Below are 21,631 nucleotides of genomic sequence, written 5' to 3'. Positions count from 1 at the left end.
AATAAAGTACCTAATGAAATCTCCCAAGAGTGACAACAGAGCTTGAGACTGAATAGAATGTGTGTTGGCGCAGCCTAAATTCAAATCTCACACGGCAAGAACTCTGTGAAACATTTATTCAAGAATGTTAATGTAAAAAAAAAACTAGCATGTTATTGCACTTTCAACCAAGTTTTGAACTTTTTGGCTTATTCACTGAAAGATGAAGAAAACCTTAAGGAATAGAACAGTGTAAGAGTATCTTCCAGTGTACAGCAGAGGGTACATTATGTAACACTGTCACTTCCCCTCTTTCCTGTTCCAGTCATGAAAGGTTTGTGGGAAGACCAATTTTGTTAAGTCTCCATGTAAGCTTAAATCTCTCTAATTTTATCTGCATGGTCTTTTCATGAAATACACATAGCAGGAAGAAATACAGTGGTTAACTCTTCTAGGGATCTACACACTCAGTTTCAACAATAACCAACACCATGATGTAGAAGCCTCTCCACAGGACTTGCCAATGGAGTTAGTTGGGGATCTCTGTGGTACTTTCACACATACTAAATGAATCTGTAAGTAAAAGCACTGCTCTTCTTTGGATCTTATCTATTTGCCCTATCAATCCTATATGGCACAAATACCAGACTGAAGAGCAATATTCTAGTACTGGTCCAAAGAAGATTTTATAAGCAATTTCCTTTGTTGGTGGACTATAGTTTCAGAGTATTCTTCAAATGAATAGCAGTCTGGCATTTGCCTTACCTGTGATCAGTTTTATGTAATCATTCCACTTTAAATCACTCCATAGGCATACTCCTAGACATTTTATGCACGCAACTGCTTCCACCGATTGTTGAGCACCCATTTAATCATACCATAATGATTGCTTCTGCCTATTTATGTGCAGTAGGTAATATCCCCCCCCCCCCTCCCCCCACAAAGAATCAACGGCCAATCCCTGCACCAAGCGCAATGATCTACAAGCCCACCTGCATTTCACAACAATATTGTAGAGTTGCGACTTTTCTGTATACAACAGCATTACACACAAAAAGTCTCATGAAACATTAAACTTGGGGTCATTCATATATATTGTGAAAAGTAATGGTACTAGAACGCTCCCTTGGGTTGATATTTCCTCTATGTTGAGGATGACATGCTGCATTCTGTTTGCTAGAAACTCTTCAACCCAATCGCACAGGTGGACTGATATTCTGTACACACTTATTTTGTTCATTAAGTGGCAATGCAGAACCGTTTTGAACATCTTTCAGAAGTCAAGAAATGTGGCACCAACCTGGGCACAAGTAACCACTGCTTTCTGAGTCTCTTGGATGAAAAGAGTGAGCGGGTTTCACAGGCTTGTTTTTGGAATCCATTTTGATTGCTACAGACGAGATTTTCAGTCTCAGAAATGTCATAATACACTGGCATGAACCATGTTCCAAATTCTATAACAGACCTATGCCAGAGATAAAGGCCTACATTTTTGTGCCGCTTTTCAATGACCCTTCTTGAAAACTGAAACGACCTGGACTTTTTTCCGATCACTAGGAATGCTTCCCTTCTCCACTGACCTATGGTATACTGCTGCTAGACGAAGAGTAAGTTATTTTGCATACTGTGTGTACAACTGTACTGGCATCCTGTTACGTCCAGTAATGGGTAGAGCATGTAGATGGTTTTGTCAATCTCTTTCTTCTCTAGCATATAGTCTTTTTAAGAGTGTTTCCCATCTATAATCACTCCACAATATTTTTTTTGTTTTGAGCCCATTCAATTTCATGATTGAGTAATGTCAGTTTGGTGTACAGTATAGGTCTTGGTAGTATGAAGAGGTTGGCTTTTGTTTTGGTGGCATTTACTTTGATTTTGTTTTCTGCTAACCATGGTTCTGTGATGTCAACTTCCTCCTGTAGATGTTTTAAAGTTTTATCAAGGCACACATTAGATGTGAGTAAAATGGTATCATCGGCAAACTGTGCTAGTCAGGTGTGGGGCAATAATGGAACATTGTTTAGATAGAGAACAGAATGGAAGATAATGATGAACCATTCCTTATAGGCGGTATATGGTTTATGACTGGTTTCTGACAATTTGCACAAAGAATCTTCTGTCTGGCAGGTAGCTGTCCAGTGGTTTGGTGTAACAGTTTGGATAGTCCGTCAAGGCATGCAGTTTGACATTGACTTTATCCTGCCATACTTTGTCAAATGCTCTTGCTACATCAAGAAAGATGGTGTGGCCACATAGTGAATACATAACACACGATACGATTGCACTAAGTCATAAAAGTTGTAATTCAACTGATAATGTTTCTTTAAATGCAAATTCTTCTGTTCATATGACATTGTTATCTATTAATGGTGGTCAAATCCTTGGCAACAGTTCTCTATCTCATACTTTAAATGATATGGAAGGTAGGATCATGAGGCAATGATTACTTGGATCTCTGCTCAATTCTGGAATTTCATGATTTTTCACGTTCTTCATACAATCAAGAAGTAGGTGTTCAGGAAGCAGCTATTAAACATTCTTGTGCAATAGGACCATCAGTTTTGTTGCAGATGTTTTAACTATTCATTTGTTATAGAATCAGACCCCTGTGCTGATTCTGTGCTTGACTTCCCATGGAGTTCCTATTCTGGATCAGGTATGTGCAAACATCTTAGATGAGGAGAAATGAAAGCCATAAGAAATGGTAATTATTAACTTTGGATTAACAACCTTTGTTCAACCATTTCCTAACAAGCTGTTAGTGGAGTACAGCAGCAACCAGACAGAAGTTGGTCATTAGCCATTTCCTGTCCCTCCTTTTACATCTTTATCTTGGAAAACTTGTGGAAGCTAGGATTAAGCTGTACTTTTAAAATTTTGTAAACCAGCCACGTTCAAGTTGTTGTTGTTCACTGAGCTGGGTAGTTGATGCTCTTCCATCACAACTCACATAATTGCCTGGATGATGAAAGTGAGAAGACTGCCACCTAATGAATAAAGGATAATTTCAGTCTAATGAAAGTTTAAAGTCATTTTTAAGTAACATCATGAGCTGCTAATAAACACACGTTTATTAAACACTACTAACGAATCTTTTCAGTCACCATCAGGACAGTTCTTTGTCATCTGCAGCACTGGTTAGTAAGCCTTTTTAATTTTTAAGAGGGTGATTAATATTTTGTCCACTGAGATCATCATCATCATCATCATCATCATCATCATCATCATCATCATCATCATGTAGTCTGTTCTCCAAAATGAAAACTATAAATGAATGATTCATTTTTCACAATGATCTCATAGAAATTCTACAAAAATGCATAAGGGTGAGATGAAGTTTAGCAGTGGAGTATGAACAGTTATTTCAGTACTTTTACTCAACACTATATCTGTAACTTTAACAAGTACGTTTCTCTGTTGCCTGAATGGCATTTTTCGGCACAGTTTCGAAGCACTTCACGAAGTCCTTCACATAAGTAAAACTGTAACCAACACAACTTTATGTTGAGAATCTGTATGAGGGGAAAGTTGTCAAGTCAGTAACAGGTCTTGGGATTGTGCCAAGTTTAATAGCTGGAGCCTTTTCATTCAGACTCCTTTCAGGATTTGGTTAAACTGTGCTTTGTGACAAGCCCGTTTACTAGTCTGTAATTAATTACTGTTACATTTATGCTACCAATATGCAGAACAGTGCTGGCGTGAGGACATTTTTCAGTGTCTGTTACACCACCAGTCAGTACAGTGAAATCAAAGATCTGTTTGGGTGCCTTACAGGGACAAAAAGTAGTAAACTATGAAATAATGAGTTAAATTCAGTAAACAGCAAGAGCCAGGCATGTACGTGTGAACCTCTGACATCTTTTGAATACAGTATTAACAGGAGTCCAGATTCTGTTGCTGTTATGTTTCACACCATGTTCTGCAAGAAGATACTGCGCACTGCCACAGTAAACTGCTGACAATGAGAGTAGTAGATTTATCACTACTGAGAGGCTTGCGTTGGTCCATATAGAACACTGAATGAATAAAACATGTGACTGAACATAAACACCAGGCTCATAAAATTTACAGGTTATATGTCATCCAAAACTCATCAATTCTGTTGAAAGTATGGGCTACAAGCTAAGAGGGTAGGTTATGAGTGGGTCTTCAATAACTAAGATAGTAAGAGCTGTGTCCACGATGTTCAAAGTTCAGCGTTCAAAACCCCATCCAACACACAGTTTTAGTGTCACGAAGTTTCATAGCAACAAAAATCCTCTTATGGAGTGAAGATATGCTCTAGTTATAATACTAGGGTTCCCACACATTTTTGGCAGCCCTGGACATCGACAGTAGCTTCCTGTAATATTAGTTGAAGTTTATAGATCGTTTAAGAAGAATACTTGATGAATAAAACTGTTTTGCTTTTCAAGTGCTATTATTAAGAAAGACTCAAAGATAAATGGGCATTTTTATTGGAAAATAACTGAATTATTGTCATCATTTTTCATGTCTATCCAGGCTCCCTCTTACAATGTTTTGACTGGAAACCTTCCAGCCATTATCAAATGGTGTAAATAATAGTCTTTTATGTTTGAAAGCATGGCTATTTATTCCTCAAGATGCCAAAAACAACTGATACGTTGCGAAGTTGGCATGTGCATCACACACAATATAAATAGCATAACAGCACTAGTCTGAACCTTTCTTCAGTACCACTTACCCTGAAGCCAGCCATGCTTCCTGAAACTCTTTTATATGTGTTACAAGAAAGTTATTAATTGTGAATTCCTGCAACATTAATCCAATGCCCTGTACCAAGTAGTAATTTTAGCCTGTACAAAATAGTTTATCTACAGTTTACACAGTTACTCCCCCGCTTGCATATTGTCGATAATTCCAGTCTATGTGTATATATCCTCAATTCAAGACCTACCACACGAAGAAATGATTTGAATCTGTGGGAAGACTGTTACAAAATACTTCAAGACTTGTAGAAATTTTGTATCAAACAGCTCATGGTTTACTACTTTTGCTCTGTCACCCACTCTTCCTCATATTTAGCATTCTCTGCAAATTTTTCCAATAAAAAAGTTACCTAATTTTTAAAAAAATAGTTAGCAGTTATCTGAAAACTGCCAAAATTGTCCAGTTTCTACTGCATGGAACACAGTAGATCTGATACTATGAGTTTTGATAGTATATAAACTGTAGTTACTAGCTTGGTATCACATATTGGTAATCATTGTCAGGCTGCACATGCAGTTTCTCTTTATGATACAGAAAGACAAGCAGATTTTTCTTAAAAAGGGAAAGAAAAAGTAAATACTTACATAGACAACAACTTCTTCTTTAGCTTTGGATGCCGAGTTGGCAGAGACAGGGGTTATAGTAATCTCGTTGCGTGTCTGTAAATGCAAATTGTTTGCTATAGCTGTCAATGAAATTTATTTCTAAATGATATTAAAGGTAATCAATGACAAATTAAATGTTATGAATTCTATGTGTCATGTTACTTCATACAAGTAGCGTGCAGCATGTAACAGGCATGCAGAAGAATTTAAGTGTCAATAATATATCTTATGGTTCTAAATGAAAATAGGATGGGATACTACCATTTGCATAACATACAGTAGTGAAAGATTATTAAAAAATTGAGAGCAACTACAAGATTTCCATTATCTGCATTCCAATAGCTTACCAACTTTGTCTACAATTACAGCAATTTTCCACACTACAAGCTGCATACAGCTAGACAGGGTTAGAAGATGAAAAGAAAAAAAAGGGACGGAACCATACATACAATGCATCTTCTCAAATGCAAATGTTCATACACACCATTTTTTATATTTTCATCAGAAATAACTATTCACAATACAGGTTATCCTGAAGCTGAAAAGGACAGCAATTGTTTTCAAAAAGTACCTCTTCCGTATGGACAATAAACATATTAGAAGCGCTTATAAGAAGAATATCATTGATTACTCTGATATGTGAGGCTTTGTTCTTTTTTAAACTGTTATTCATATATATGATAGCTAAGCTCTCCATATAGAGTTTTTAGAGAAATCTGAAAATATTGAACAGAAAAGATTTTTCCATGGAATGCCACACAGTACTGACTTTAGTGTATTGGATGCCATAAACTGATCACCTTATTCTCACAAATAAAAGCTCGCTAACACACGTTGCATGAAATAAGCATTTTCAGTAATACTGATACTTATTTACTCAGCATACACAACTTCATTCACGTGTGTGCTGTTCAGTTGATGATCGAACTATACACAAATTTTTGTGGAAAGTGGGGAGCAAAATTTCCTATTTCCACTACATTATTTTATACTACATTTTTTTAAATAAAATCTGAACTCAAAATCAAAATCTTACTACAGCAGACTACTATCTTGATTCCCAGAATGAGATTTTCACTCTGCAGCGCAGTGTGCGCTGATATGAAACTTCCTGGCAGATTAAAACTGTGTGCCCGACCGAGACTCGAACTCGGGACCTTTGCCTTTCGCGGGCAAGTGCTCTACCTATGCTGAAACTGGTAGAGCACTTGCCCACGAAAGGCAAAGGTCCCGAGTTCGAGTCTCGGTCGGGCACACAGTTTTAATCTGCCAGGAAGTTTCACTATCTTGATTACTTGTTGCAGAGAAGTGCCACTTTTTTACTGCTGCAGGTCTTTATTTAATTTAACTTCAAATTATCATTCCACTCTGAATTCACACATCATGAATGAATGAATGAATGAATGAATGTATTCACTAATCTTCTAATGAATACAGATATGTTCACTTGCCAACTAAGCATGTTATTCAACAACTATGGTAAATCTACATTTCTGATAGAATGGTACTGTAACATTTACTTCAACTTTTCTCAGATTGAAAAAAGAAGTATGTGTTGAAACTTCACTTTCATTTTATATTAATTTCTCATTAGTTTAATAACTGCTTTTTAACCTTAACAATGGTGTATGGCATTTACTTTAGCAATATTTTTGTTATAACAAGTTGTGTGTGTTCAGTTTATTTGAAAATTGTGTTAGTGCAAAGAAAAAGAACTGTTAAAAGCTATAAATATACATTAACATCCAATAGTATGCTCAGACACTAGCTACATGGCATTTGGTGTGAGACGATGTTAATGCTCTGATAACAATCAGCTGAATCAATAAAATCAGCCTCATCATTGCTATCACTCATGTACTTGTTTTTAATTTTCAATGGCTTGACTTGTCATTACTTGTACAAAAATTGTTGCCACGTTCACACATCATTTCTTATTGGTTCATTTCAGAATGTATGGTAGGTAGTAAGTTTCCCTACTAACAACCTAACAACATGCGCTGTGAAGATTAATGATGCCCACATACCTATGTTGAAACCGGCTACTTAGCCTTGCAAACCAATTACAAGAATTATTGTAATTTTTCTTAAAAAATAAATAAAAAGAAGAAAGTCGAAAGGAAACAATGTTGTCATTACACAATGTATGGCAGCAAGATGTTCTTTGAACACCATAGCAACTAATACTATATCAATTAAACAAAGTATGTTTCTTACCCTAATGTCATTTCATTTGCAAAAAAACTCAGGATAGTTCACTTCAATCTGTCTCCCAAAAATTTCAAACACTTTTTTTTTTATTTTATTTTTTTTTTTTATGGAGAAGAAAATAGTCCCATCATTTCAGCCCAATCTGTAGCTGTTTTCTTTCTATCTCTCAGGTTTTCTTAGCGTGGTTAATTAATGGCATACTTCTGGATACCCAGCAGAGTAGTTTCCAAATCGGCTGAACACACAGAAGTATAACATTGACGTAGGTTTTTTGTTACTTTTTTTTCTTTTTACAGTGGGCATTTCTCATTCATACACATTTATCAAATCAAATGATGTGTGACTTGAGTGACAATATGGAATCCTATGGATATCATCACACAACTCCACACTTGAGGGTACCAAACTGAGAGAACAGCAATAAAGAATATCACTGATCCTGTCAAACCACTTTACTACAATTTGGTCCACATACGTCTGAACCAAATGCCATCTGCTCGTTTTTGTTTCAGTCAGTAGCGTTCACAACCAACACTGCTTTTGGACGTAAGGACAGACAGTAAGAAACAATTTTCCAAGCACCTTGTTGGTGGAAAGCAAGTCTGCAATGGAGACAGAACTTGCTCCAGCAGTGACAGGGGCAGTGGAAGGCAGACGAGGCCCTGGATGTCTCTCAGGAGCTGTCAGAAGACGCGCCAGTGTGGGCGAGAAGGCGGTGGGTGTTCCCGTAGAGGACGAGGCGCGTGCCTGTCCGCTGAGGATGCCGTGCAGCAGGGACGCTGCCTGGCGCGACTGTCCTCGGCCGGGAGACGGAGGTGCCTGAGCGGGTGCGGGGGCAGCAGGAGGTGGGGAAGCTGATGGTGGCGGTGCACTGGGAGCCACTGGATGCAGTGTCACTTCAGGGAAGGGAGCACCTGCACTACTACCCGCTCCCCCACGTGCTGCTGCCCCCACACTTTCAGAATGCTCTTGGCTCAGCCGGGCAAACTGCATCAGCACGTCCTTGAAGCTGATGCCCGGCTGGTCACTGCGACCGGAGTCGGCACTTGAGGGCCTCGATACCTCCTGTGGATGGTGCACAGCTAATTACATTAAGGTGCAGCAGTGCTAGGAAATGTACTGTGCTTTTAAGTAAATTTCTGAGGACTTATTCCTTCAAGCTTAAATCATCAATCAGAAACTAGAGAATCTGTTTCCTAACTTTAAGAATCTTATTCTACTGTGTCAAGACAAAATGTCTTAGATCAAAACAAGATCTCATGCCCCTGAAAAAAATTTAAAGAAAAATCTCTAATCCCTAGAGAGATAGATGACGGTATTTTGAACTCTGGCCCTCTTTGCACTTCTTTCAGGGAGTGCAATTTTTGATGAAAAGCTATTTCAGTGGAACTGAGAAGTTCTTGTCTTCTCAGAGTAGAATCTGATAGTCCCTCAAGAGGACATGTTTCTACCGGAGATTTAATCAGGTGAACTAAATACATCAAGAACATTTTAACTGCCCTCATTCCTACCAATTTTACTGTGAACTGTGACATCAAAATGGAGCAGAATTTGTATGGCTGGAGAGGTATGAAAATAGCTACCAGAAATCTGCACCTCATCAAGGTCTATAATCATATTTTTCTTTTTCCTTCCTTTCCTTACATAAAAATTCCAACAACAAAATGAGTTTCTTACTGTAACTACAGCAAATCGTGAAACAGAATGCTCAAAATCTGTTGACAGATAATTGCAATATTTGATTTCAAGTACCTAAGATCTAAGTAACTCAGGAGAAAGTATTACTTTATTGTTTCTAAACAAATCACATGTTTCTTGACCCCTCTTTGGATTGTGGGCCTTTTCAAAGACATACATTTCTTCCTGACGATCTGTCCACTACAAATATTACTTTATCTGGTCTGTAGTACAAAGTCCCTGCATATCCACTTGCAATTGTTCTTAATTCAAGTTCATCTGATTATTTTTATACTCACCTTTACAAAAGAAACAACTTAGTAGTTTTATCGCAACCCTGTACCAGTATCTTCACTTTAAATTATGTAATATTTTAATTACACATTATGATTCAAAAATCAATGCTGATAATCATCAGAGGAATGTTGAACATTGTTTTCATGTATTTAGTAGCCTATCACCTATAACCACCATTTGTGTCTGCTGCTTCCAAGTCTCATCTCTTGACTGTCACCTCTCTCCCAGAAACAAAATCATGGAGCAATGTAAAATATCTGATTACTTGTATTTATCACTTATTTTGATTACCAAATGTAAATTTGGTGACAAATTTGTTCTTATCCACTTAGGATCTAAGAGAAAGCATGGATTTTTTAATCTTGTTTCATGTTGAGAACTACACTAATGCTCGTCACACGCTTAAAATGGGTAACATCACGTGACACACACAAGGTATAATTTGATTTGCGTGTGTGTAATTCAGAAATTAAATTAAATGATGTGAAACACATTTGTCAGCCGTCACTGCAAATCAAGGTTGATCTGCTGTATATAAACTGAAAATAAAAATAACCAATACTATGTGATAAACATAAAAAATATATCTGCAAAATTGAAGCACCAGTTATAAAACAGGTATGGTAAAGGATAAAAAATTGTATGGCATATCATCTTCTTAGCTGGACATATCATAACATTCTACATATAAAAGACACACAACCATGATATGCCCGTCTGAAGTTTAAAAAATCTGATAACTAGTCATTACAACTAAAAGACTTTCACAATTCTGATTCTTTCCTTCAAAAACAGGCTTTTCCCTGTATTTAGTATGCAATTAAAAACTGTGTATTAAAAATGCAGGGACCAACACCTCCTTCTACAATGATAGCCAAATTATTAGTAAAAGTAACTTCACTCAAAAAACTAGTAAATTTATGCTACTGCTACCACCACCAACTCTACAGCATAATCCACATGCCAAACCCAACAACTCTGAAAGACTGAGGAAGTATATTAAGTTCTATGATGACCACTGAAAGGTTCAATAACATCACTGGATTATGTAAGTGAAAGAACAGAATTCCCATGCACATTCAATAAGTAATTTTCTGTTGGCCCCACGATTCTTTGACAAGCATTTTCCCTCAAACACTCTTACATTTATTCACTCAATGACTTGTTCACTTTCAAACTTCGTAACAATCAAGAGAATCAAATGCATCTATTACCTGCAATGTAGTAACACTTTACTGGTCTCTAGCCCAAATGTTCTTGCAGCAGACATTACATTGCAATACTGCCAGACTCTTATGGAGTAAATGTGGTCTGTCTGCCATATACAATTAACGAACACACAATTTTGTATTACACTCATGAAATTATTTTCCCATTTAAAAAAAAAATGTGCTGGTATGGGAGTACTGTTAAGTAATCTTTGTCCTTATTTCCTATATTAAAATTAAGTACATAAGAAAAAGCTGATAGCTGGTTTTATTTAATTAGCTCCAAGCATACCTGAGGAGGGAAGGCAATATCTCCAACTTCGGCAGGCCCTGGCCGCATTTGAGAACCGGAACCCAAAGCAATAGAGGCCATGCTAAGAACACCACCTGAACCACTCACACGAGTTGACTGCAGCTGCAAATGTGTTCCATTTCTTTTTAATGGCTAATGTTAGCTTTAAACTATGGTTAATTTATTGGATATTATGTGACACACTGAATCATGGTGGAATCTTTTAATTAGTTGATAAAATTGAAATTATAAAGGAAAGGAAAATAAGAAGGGGAAAATATGAAATATTTACAAATGATTTTACTCATGTGGAATCAAACTATGGCTAGCCTATCAGAAATGTAAAAACATCAACTGTTTCGAATAACCCAATCCATTAGAACAAATTGTTAATGCCACAGGAAATTAACTGTGAACACAGAGGATGAGAAAGAAATGATCAACCCTGGATTCTTAATTCGTGACCCATCTTAAACAGATAATCTGAGTGCCACAACATTCCTAAATCATCATTCTTATCAGCCATCTGTAGGAAAAGTAATTAGTGTGATTTACATATTGCGAACAAAGAGACAATGCTTTAAGCTATTCTTTGTCGGTCCTAATAAAATACTGTAATATGTATTGTGAATATTAAAACAAAAATGGACCATGGATGTCATAGAACTGTTATGGAAGCAATGAAATCAATTAACCCTTTAACTGCCTTGGACGTGTTAACACGCGTGCCTTTGTACCTGTCCCTGTGTGCTCTGAACGTGTTTACGTGTGCCACCAGTCCTTCTACCTGGTACTCTGAACGTGTCTACGTGTAGACACAGGTGGCGCGCGTAAACACATTCAGAGCACACAGGGACAGTTACAAAGGCACGCACGTTAACACGTCCAGAGCAGTTAAAGGGTTAAATCTCAAATGTTCAACACAAAATTTAATTGTTTCGCAAGGCAAAACCGTTATACAAGTGATTCCGATACACAATGGAGCTCCATTTCTACTACCTATCAGCTGACACTTTTTTCATGCAATACTTTTCAAATAATATAGCCAACATAAGTTCCTTTAAATCCTGGACAAATCCAGTCAGCAACCATCACAGACTGAATACAGATTTTTGTCTTGAATGTTAAGATTGAAAAGGACTGTTGGGAACAAAGCACACTGATCTGTAAAGCCACAACCAAGAAACCACTGACTATGTTACCAAATTCTAAGTAACTGAAGCACACTGTCCCAAATCAGGAACTGTTATGAACTACCTCAAATTAAACAAAGTTACATAAAGTCACTGGATCAGCTCCCCTCTACAACATGCATATTCACTTCAAGTAAGTTATATAGAAGCAAAATTCTACCAAACATATCAACACGAAAATTTTGGTGCTCTACGCCTTTGATTTTTCATTCATAAATCCAAGTCAGAGAAATTATGAAATGCCTGCACAACAAAATTATTTTTTATTGAAAATACTAAACATAATGAGTGAAATATTCTCATGCATTAATCTTCATGCTTGAGAGATACTTTGAAGGTGAAGTTACAAAAACAATTATTTCTCATTTAGTCAGTACTGACAGAGCTGAAAAAAAAAAAATCACCAGTTCCACTAAATTTCAGCTAAACAGCCATAAAATAAATGTGAAAAGTAGAGTAAAATAGTATGACAGAAAAAAAGAGTAATTAAACAAAGAACTCCTTTCTATAAGAGCTTGAAAAATTTATTTGGACATTATGAAACAAGTATTGAGGAACGCAGAATTAGTGGTAACTAATACAAAATTTCCTTGCCATGACTAGAGGCGAAGCAGGGTATTTGTCATATTTTGGTAACGTTACAAGACATTTCTACACCATCAGAACTTATTTTTTCACTCATGCCAAGCACACACACCAGTGGATGCTGCGAAAAAAATTTCTTACAAACACTGAGCCTGTACCTGTAGTTTTCAAAAGCCTTTACACCATCAGTGTGGCCTACTTTAGCCATGATGTTACCTTAATGTTTTGTTATAATCAAGCTGATTCAGAAGCTACCAACCTGCATTCCAGCAGCTTCCTGCATACGTGTTGGTGATGTTGCACCACGGAGGCGTCTGCCTCGGCGTGGTACATCACCTGGATTCTTTGAGCGATAGTCTGCAATAATTGAACGTACATCCAGAATTGGTCCCTTACGGCCTTCTCCGATAACAGTGTTCTGCTGCTGCTGTTGTTGTTGTTGGCCATGTGGAGGTGATGAATTGCAACCTGTTGGCTTTGGAAGCAGTGGCCGACTACTGCTTGTTGCATTTCTACGTTCGCGGGGACTTTGCCCATTTACTGGGCTTGATGAAACAACTGGTACCATCATTAATGGATTTCCTGCAACACAAAAGAGAGAAAGATTACATAATAAATCTCTTCCGTAAAATGAATCTTACTGATATTCTTTCTAGTGAAGAGTTAGTGTTGTATTAAATTTATCAAAGCAGACAGGAAGTCTCATGTACTATGCCTTGAATGATCTCTTACAGAAATGTATGTGGTACAATTCTTGGGCAAGATAAACAAAGAGTGCAAAGGGGATTACAAAGAAAGTGCTTGTGGTGGCATCACGGAATGTCTCCACAAGAATGAGAGTATAAAATCAAATCGTTGCTTCAGCTGGCATGGTTACATTGTTGTTTATTCTCTTGCCTATTGTTTTCATGCAGGAGTGAATAAATTTATCATTTATTAATTAATTTATCTGTGAGGAAGTTAATCTGACACAACACGTTTTCTATATTGGTGACCCCCCCCCAAAAAAAAAAAAAAAAAAAAAAAAAAAAAAAAAAAAAAAAAAAAAAAAAAAAAATTGCAAACATATACTATCACACGCAATGGATGACAGAGATAAACACTGGAAACTGGGATCAAGCCGGAGCAGAACTCACTTCTCAACACTGGGTGACCACCTACAACTATCAATTCGCTGGCAACAAAAGAAACAAAAGATGAAAACTCACAAGATGTGAATATATATGCTGTACACAGAAATGTTAAGCTTCCCACACACTGCCCAATCCAACCATAGCTCTGGTTCTAACAAGCTGACTGTATATTTCAAAAGTATAGGGCATCCAATAACATTGATAAATTTAATATAGTGGTTTTACATATGGTCTTAGAAGTGACAGAAGAAATAAAAGAAACTTTGTCACAGTAAAGTTATGCTGCACAAAGGGCAGCTCTCATACAGTGTTAGTGTCACCAGAGTTGCAATTACAAACAATTTTCGCAGATGATAATCTGGGTGACAAGTATACTTCCAGCCAACATCTGCAGCTTCATTGTGGTACAAACAGACTTACCATTGTAAATCTCAGCAAAAAGGTAGACACTGTCACAAACAATGTAGGTGAAATTTCCACACATACAAAAATCCACCACAAGGGTAAAGTGGAATTCAGAGGACATAACGCATGCACCGACTTTAAGAGACTTTTAGTGCAAAAACATATGCTTATTCTCGAAAGTGAAAAATGCCTTTGCTGGGCAGGGCAATACTTCAGAAATGGACAAAGGAATTTACATGCAAACCATATATTCTCGAAGATGTCTTGTGTTTATTAAAGGCTAAGTCAAATACTTGTACTACCCAAGAGAGAGAAGCAGTTTTGACAGTTGATGAAACAAATGTTGTGAAAAAGAAAGTTACTACTCACCATATAGTGGAAATGCTGAGTCGCAGACAGGCACAACAAAAACACTGTCAGAAATAAAGCTTTCGGCCAGTAAAGGCCTTCGTCAAAAATAGGCAAAAAAACACACACATACAGTCCAATCTTCAAGTCTGCCTGATCCATGGGTTATGAAAACAGTGGAAACAACCACTATATTATGATTTTGACACAATTACAGCTAGTGGTTTGCTTGAAAGTATCATTAAGGCTAGCCCACCCGGTCTGACGCGCTGCTTCCCAAGCGGGAAGGCATGCCAGTCCTCGGCACGAATCTGGCCAGCAGATTCATGTCAAGGTCCAGTGTGCCGGCTAGCCTGTGGATGGTTTTTAAGGCGATTTCCATCTACCTCAGCAAATGCAAGCTGGTTCCCCTTATTCCACCACAGTTACTCCATCTCGTCGATTGCTGCGCAAACAGTCTCCACGTACTCTTTCACCACACACAAGACAATCATAGAAGTCATCATAGTATCCCAGGAGGAATTATTTCATTTGAATAACTGTACAGAAAGTTTGTTGGAAAAGTAAGAAGAGACTGCAGCCTCATAAAGCGAGCCTGGATGAATTCCAACAGAGTCGTTATAAAGTGGAAGGAAGAGGGATGTAGGAAAAGGACTGACAACATTTAGGAAATGGGAAGAGATCCTTTTCGTTAACGTTTGTGTGTGTGTGTGTGTGTGTGTGTGTGTGTGTGTGTGTGTGTGTGTGTGTGTGTGTGTGTGTGTGTGTGTGCTTTCTCCCTCTGCTGTTTGATGCAGAGAAATACATTGCATGCTGTATTACATTTAAGTGCCAAAACACTGATAAATCACTAGGTTGTTCAGCAACAAAAAGTGAAGTAGGAGAGAGTAATGCAGACTGGATATCAACTACATCTTGTGGTGATTTTTACTCTCCAATGCCAGCATGGACTAAAAGTCTTGCAGTCTGAAGAAGAATTTGCTGCTTTTCATGGAAACAGAGTATGCAAACAAAATACAGTCAAAAATTCTCAGTGCTCTATTTTGAAACAAAAGTAACCTGAGACTCATGACACAGTTTTTTTCTCTTTATGAAAGAATGAGAACATTTATAAGGATTCAGTATCTGAATCAAGATGCGAACAATGAAGGAATGTCCCACAAGGAGGAAGCAGCTGTGGATTATATTTCCATCCAGTAAATGACTATAGAAATCTGAAACGTTCTTCATTAACATCTGCTTCTTGATAAAATGAGCAAGATATTTTTCATCTTAATTAACATTTATTTAATCCTAATGCATAATACATCTATCATGCCACTTTATTTGATTTGTCCAACTGCGTACTGAACAAAACCGAAAGTAAAATGAATGAGTAAAATGCCACAGCACCTGTGGTGTGGCACATTTGCCATATAATCACACTGCTGCATTGCGTTACACAGCCTCACCTTAACATCAGGGGGCTCCAGCAATTAGCAAGCTTTTTGTCAGAATGCCTCCCCAATTTTAGTATTCTCCACTTCAGTAGAGCAGCATGTCCAACACCTGCAGCAGCTTTTCACTGCCTACAAGAGTATGACATAATTATTAATAAAAATAAGTATGAATTGGGAAAGCACGAGGTTAAATTCCAAGGCTACTTCGTCTCACAGTAGAACCTGTCACCACCACCCAAGCAAATTTAAGCAGTATAATAGATGCCCCTTCCAACAACTGACAAGGGGCTCTGCAGATTCCTCGGAGTGTAGAATTATTATTGACATCACCCGCTTGACCTACTTGCCACCCAAAACCACCCCACGACATTATTCAAAATACTACAAGAAATCATAATATACTCTAGAGTCCAGAGGCTGTAGCAGCTTTCCATGACCTAAGGAAACATCTGTAATAAGCAATGCCAAACTGTAGTGAGCACAGCTCTTTAACAAAAGGTGAATGGCAAGTGGCAGCCACTCACGTTCTTTTGTAATAACTTAAAACATCAGTAGCAAAAGTGGACTGCTATTGATCAAGAATTGCTTGCTACTCACTTAACTGGGAAATATTTCCAGCACTCTGTCAAGGAGTGATACTTCATAATTTTTATGGACCACAAGCCACCACCATCTTTCAGCAAGAGAGTCCACTCAGATCAAGTATATCGCACAGTTTACAGCTGATATGGGTCCCACAACAGGAGAAAACAATCTTGTCACATATTTCCTATCCCAGAACTGTGCCGGTTTAATCACCAAATTAAGTGGGCATACTCTTACACTGTCATATAGGAGCAGCAAACAGCATTGTGGCTCAGATATTTGTCAGTTTGGAGTGTGCAGGACAGAACTCTGCGCAATGTAGCAAAGGGGAGGCAGTGGCCCTACATACCAGAACAATATCGCTGTGAGGCTTTCAACAACCTGTGCAACCTAGCCAAACCAGCAATCCCAGTCACAGCCAAGATTCTATCTGACAAATCTGTATGGCCCAGAGTGAAATCTTATTGCACATACCTGATATATCAGTGTAATAAGATCAGTAGGCATGTGTTTGCACTGATCACTCACTTTCCATAAGAATCAGTAAGATTTTCACATATACATGTGGCCATAATAGGCCCGCTTCCATATTGTTCAGGACAACTGTATTTACTCACGATCACTCGTCATTTTACCAGGTGGCTGCAAGTCATCCAAACCCACGACATATCTGCCAAGAAAGTCAAGATAGCATTAGTGCACTCATGGTTCTGCAGGTTTGGCATTACACTAAACAGAATCACAGAATGTGAGAGGCAACCACCACATGCTCAAAAATGCCCTAATGTGTGGCCCCTCATTGTGGTCCAAATTACTGCCTCCGATCATGCTAGGATTGAGAATGACAGGGAAGGAGGAAATACCACACTCTCCTGCACAATTAGTCTAAGACTAGCAGCTGTGAGTTCCAGAAGACTTAATCACTCCAGCTTCCCCATAGCTGGTTGCTCCTGAGCTATGTACACAGTTTGTGCAACAGCTCAAAGCTAGAGTGAAGAATATTCAGCCTATCAATCCTGTCAGACATGGAGACTGGATGGTGTTTGTGCATGAAGATGCACAGAAGACAACCCACATGTGGCTCAGGGATGGTGCACTGTACCCCCTACTCATTTTTCAGTACTATAGACCCTACAGGGCAGTCTCCAGAGGAAGCCACAATTTCAGAATTAAGAACAGCGAACAGGAGACAGTTTCAATAGAGTGGCTCAAACCACGTATGTCTACGAGTGTCCTTGCCTTACTTAGCCTATGACATCACACTTCAACATGGAGGCTAACACTTCTGCAGGCAATCTCACTAAACCCTGCACCAGTAGAGGACACCAAAGTGACACCCACAGAGCAAGCGCAGCCCATAATTGTGTCAGCCATCTCTATGAGAACTGGCGGACAAGTCAAGTTCAAGTTTAAGTTCCTCAATATACCGGGCAATCGTTTTCAAACCCAGAGGGGCTGATGTGGCAGCAGCATCACAGACCAACTTTGGCACAAATGTGCGAAGTTCACTGATTATAAAATAGAACCATTGCTTCATTTGACATAGTTACACTGTATGTTCTCTTTCCTACTGCTTCTCACGCAAAAGTGAATAAATGTTATCAGTTATTAACTCTGCTTATTTATGAGAAAATTATCTGCCATACCAACTTTTCCACAGACTCAACAAAATGATGATAACAACATGATAAATTAAAGACATGAAAATATAAATGGCCAATCAATTAATTAAACATCAAGGAACATCAATACCACTAAAATTTCTAGGAGTGAGTAAGATCAAGGATATTCTAAAAATTAAGATTTTTACATATGTGCAGTATTTATGGGTTAACTCAGTAACCCAGTAGCACTGTTAACAGTTCCAAGCCCTGACATAGAAGGTGGGTTGGCAAGTCAAGAGACTCCAGAAATATTTATTTATTTATTTATTTATTTCCAATTCTAATGATCCTGGTTGTATTAAGGGTGAGCAATTACTACAAACCAAAAATCTAGCTTTACAAGCAGTATGGCATAATTAAAACAAATTATTACCACAAGCGGCACATATTGAGGAATTCAATTTCATGAAAGTCCAAGCATTTTGAATTCCTAAAGAATCTCAAAAGCTTCTTAAAAACTTTTAACTCGTTAGTACAAGGCAGTAAGATGAAATAAATGAAGCTCTTCAAGAAAACAAAGCTCTAGTACTAGCACTGCTGTGTACTGTACTCACTTTAAATGCAATGATTCTCCCCTCCCTCATCTCCCAAAAAATTGGTCTTCCGAGTGGTTCAGTGCAGTGTGCCAACTTCTTCATCCCAAAGTAGCATTTGCACCCAATTATATGTTGGACATATTCCAATCTCTGTCTTTTAGTACAGTTTTTACATACAGTTTTTACACTCTACAGCTCCCTCTAGCATCATCAAAATTATTCCCTGGTGTCTTAACACATGACCTATCATTACTTCTGGTTTGTTCTTTGCATATGTTCCTTTCCCTGCCGATTCTGAAGAGAATTGGTGAATTCCTTGTCAGTTCACCTACACTGCCTGAAAAAAAAAAAGTGTGAAGCGTCCAGAAGACATGGTCAATATAACTTTATACACACATATGCCATCGGCAGGTGTGAAAACTGTTAGAGCTGCAATTCCCTGCAACAGGTTTAACAGCCATCCAAGTGCATTAGTGCTATACCCGATCTCATAGGATATATAAGAAGCATGAACAGTATCAGGTGTTTAGTAACACTTGTGTGACTAGTGTCATCAACACCTGGTAGAGTTTGAAAGAGGCCAAACTGTGGGTCCCCATTGGCCAGCTGGTCAAATCATGCAATATTCAGATTTGTGAGGCACCCAGATGTGACAGTGGCCCAATACTGGACTGCTTGGTAATCTGAGGGTAGGGATAATGGTCATTGCAACTGTTACCAACCTTCTGTTCAAAAGTAAAGATAAGATTTCCCCTTTAGAACAGAGTGGAATTCATAGAATTTCCTGCAATCTGTGTGGCAAATTGTATGAAGGTCAATCAGGTAGGGCTATAACTATTAGACTGACTGAGCATGAACAGGGTTGCCACAAGTTTCCCCATGTGAAATTCACTGATATTTCCCTGGTTTCCACTCAAGTTTTAGGATTTTTTTTCTGACAAGTTTTGACATCTCAATGGTAAGTTACGACGTTCACTGACGATCTGTTTTTGCAGTTACGGTAAAAGAAACAATAGTGCAAATGAGGAAATATCTAAAAAACTTACAAGCAGATGGTATTCCCTGATGTGAGCAAAAATCTTTAGTACAAACATCAACATCTTTTGATATGAACAGTTTTTAGATGGAGAAAGCAAGCCAAATGGTATATGTGTTTCATTAAGACCACTGATGTTATTTTATTTCAATAATACAAAACACATTTGGTGACAAAAATACATATTTCCTTGGAGTTGCAAGACAGATTTAAAATACTTTCACTAATTTCAGAAATAACCTCAGAAAAAGTAAGCCTTTTGGAAGAAGTGTATGAGGCAGGGAATAACTGTATAAACCAACACTGTAGCTGACCACCAATAAAATGCTGGTCTACTATGTTCTTTATTGTCAGTTATTACCCACTGTATTATATCTATTATTTTACAGGTATTGCTTGATTTTCCTTTCGAGAAATGTATGGGCACACAATGTACAAACTGCCAGTGACTGACTCAATTTTCTTCTTCTTGTCATCCATACTTTCTAACATATAAAGTGCTTTTGAAGTGCCAAATGTACTAGAACAAATAACATGTCTATAAAATGCCACACTGTACAACATATGTATGGTGGGACAGTTGCAATTCTTGATATCAATCATCTACATCTACATTTATACTCCGCAAGCCACCCAACAGTGTGTGGCAGAGGGCACTTTTCATGCCACTGTCATTACCTCCCTTTCCTGTTCCAGTCGCGTATGGTTCGCGGGAAGAACGACTGTCGGAAAGCCTCCGCGTGCGTTCGAATCTCTCTAATTTTACATTCGTGATCTCCTCGGGAGGTATAAGTAGGAGGAAGCAATATATTCGATACCTCATCCAGAAACGCACCCTCTTGAAACCTCGACAGCAAGCTACACCGCGATGCAGAGCACCTCTCTTGCAGAGTCTGCCACTTGAGTTTGCTAAACATCTCCGTAACGCTATCACGCTTACCAAATAACCCTGTGACGAAATGCACCGCTCTTCTTTGGATCTTCTCTACCTCCTCTGTCAACCCGACCTGGTACGGATCCCACACTGTTGAGCAATACTCAAGTATAGGTCGAACGACTGTTTTGTAAGCCACCTCCTTTGTTGATGGACTACATTTTCTAAGGACTCTCCCAATGAATCTCAACCTGGTACCCGCCTTACCAACAATTAATTTTATATGATCATTCCACTTCAAAACATTCCGTTTGCATAGTCCCAGATATTTTATAGAAGTAACTGCTACCAGTGTTTGTTCCACTATCATATAATCATACAATAAAGGATCCTTCTTTCTATCATCACCCAAAGCCTCTGGCCTGCTGAGGAGCACCGCAGTCCTGGATCCACAGAATTACCACGAAAATCTGCTGCATTGCACCACACACAGACAGACCTGGCCTGGCCTGGCCTGGCCTGTGGCAGGTCAGTGAGACTAGATCCGACAGGTATGATCTGTTCCTTAATGGGAACCGAATGGCTTCAGATCGGCAGGCCCAATCCATTACAGATACCTGCAGAAACAGTCTGTTGTTTTAGTCTGTTGCAGAAATCCCTTGTGTGGCCAGCTACTCACGAGCCACAGACATAATGTCGATAAAATGATACCATGGGGATCAATCCATGCAACAGATAACCTGTTCAAATACTCTGAGAATCAATAATAATGAGGATAGGTAGCAACTCACCATAAAGGTGATTGCTGAGCAGACAGGCATGTAGGAAAGACA

At 38.3% G+C, this 21,631-nt stretch overlaps 1 protein-coding gene across 1 annotated transcript in view; it reads right to left on the bottom strand.

Moving 5' to 3' along the window:
- LOC126450491 (uncharacterized) overlaps positions 1 to 21,631 on the bottom strand; it is a 571,147-nt gene that overhangs the window by 8,765 nt on the left and 540,751 nt on the right. Inside the window, exons 6-9 of the mRNA XM_050091026.1 lie at positions 13,038 to 13,360; positions 11,001 to 11,123; positions 8,109 to 8,591; positions 5,295 to 5,369 (exon numbers count right to left, since the gene is read on the bottom strand). Coding sequence (XP_049946983.1) covers positions 5,295 to 5,369; positions 8,109 to 8,591; positions 11,001 to 11,123; positions 13,038 to 13,360 — 1,004 coding nt within the window. The remainder of the gene's footprint in view (positions 1 to 5,294; positions 5,370 to 8,108; positions 8,592 to 11,000; positions 11,124 to 13,037; positions 13,361 to 21,631) is intronic.

This window comes from Schistocerca serialis, chromosome 1 (assembly GCF_023864345.2).
Source record: "Schistocerca serialis cubense isolate TAMUIC-IGC-003099 chromosome 1, iqSchSeri2.2, whole genome shotgun sequence".
Lineage (NCBI taxonomy): Eukaryota > Metazoa > Arthropoda > Insecta > Orthoptera > Acrididae > Schistocerca > Schistocerca serialis.
Note: the sequence above shows the minus strand (reverse complement) of the source record. Positions and strands in the feature narration are given on the sequence as shown.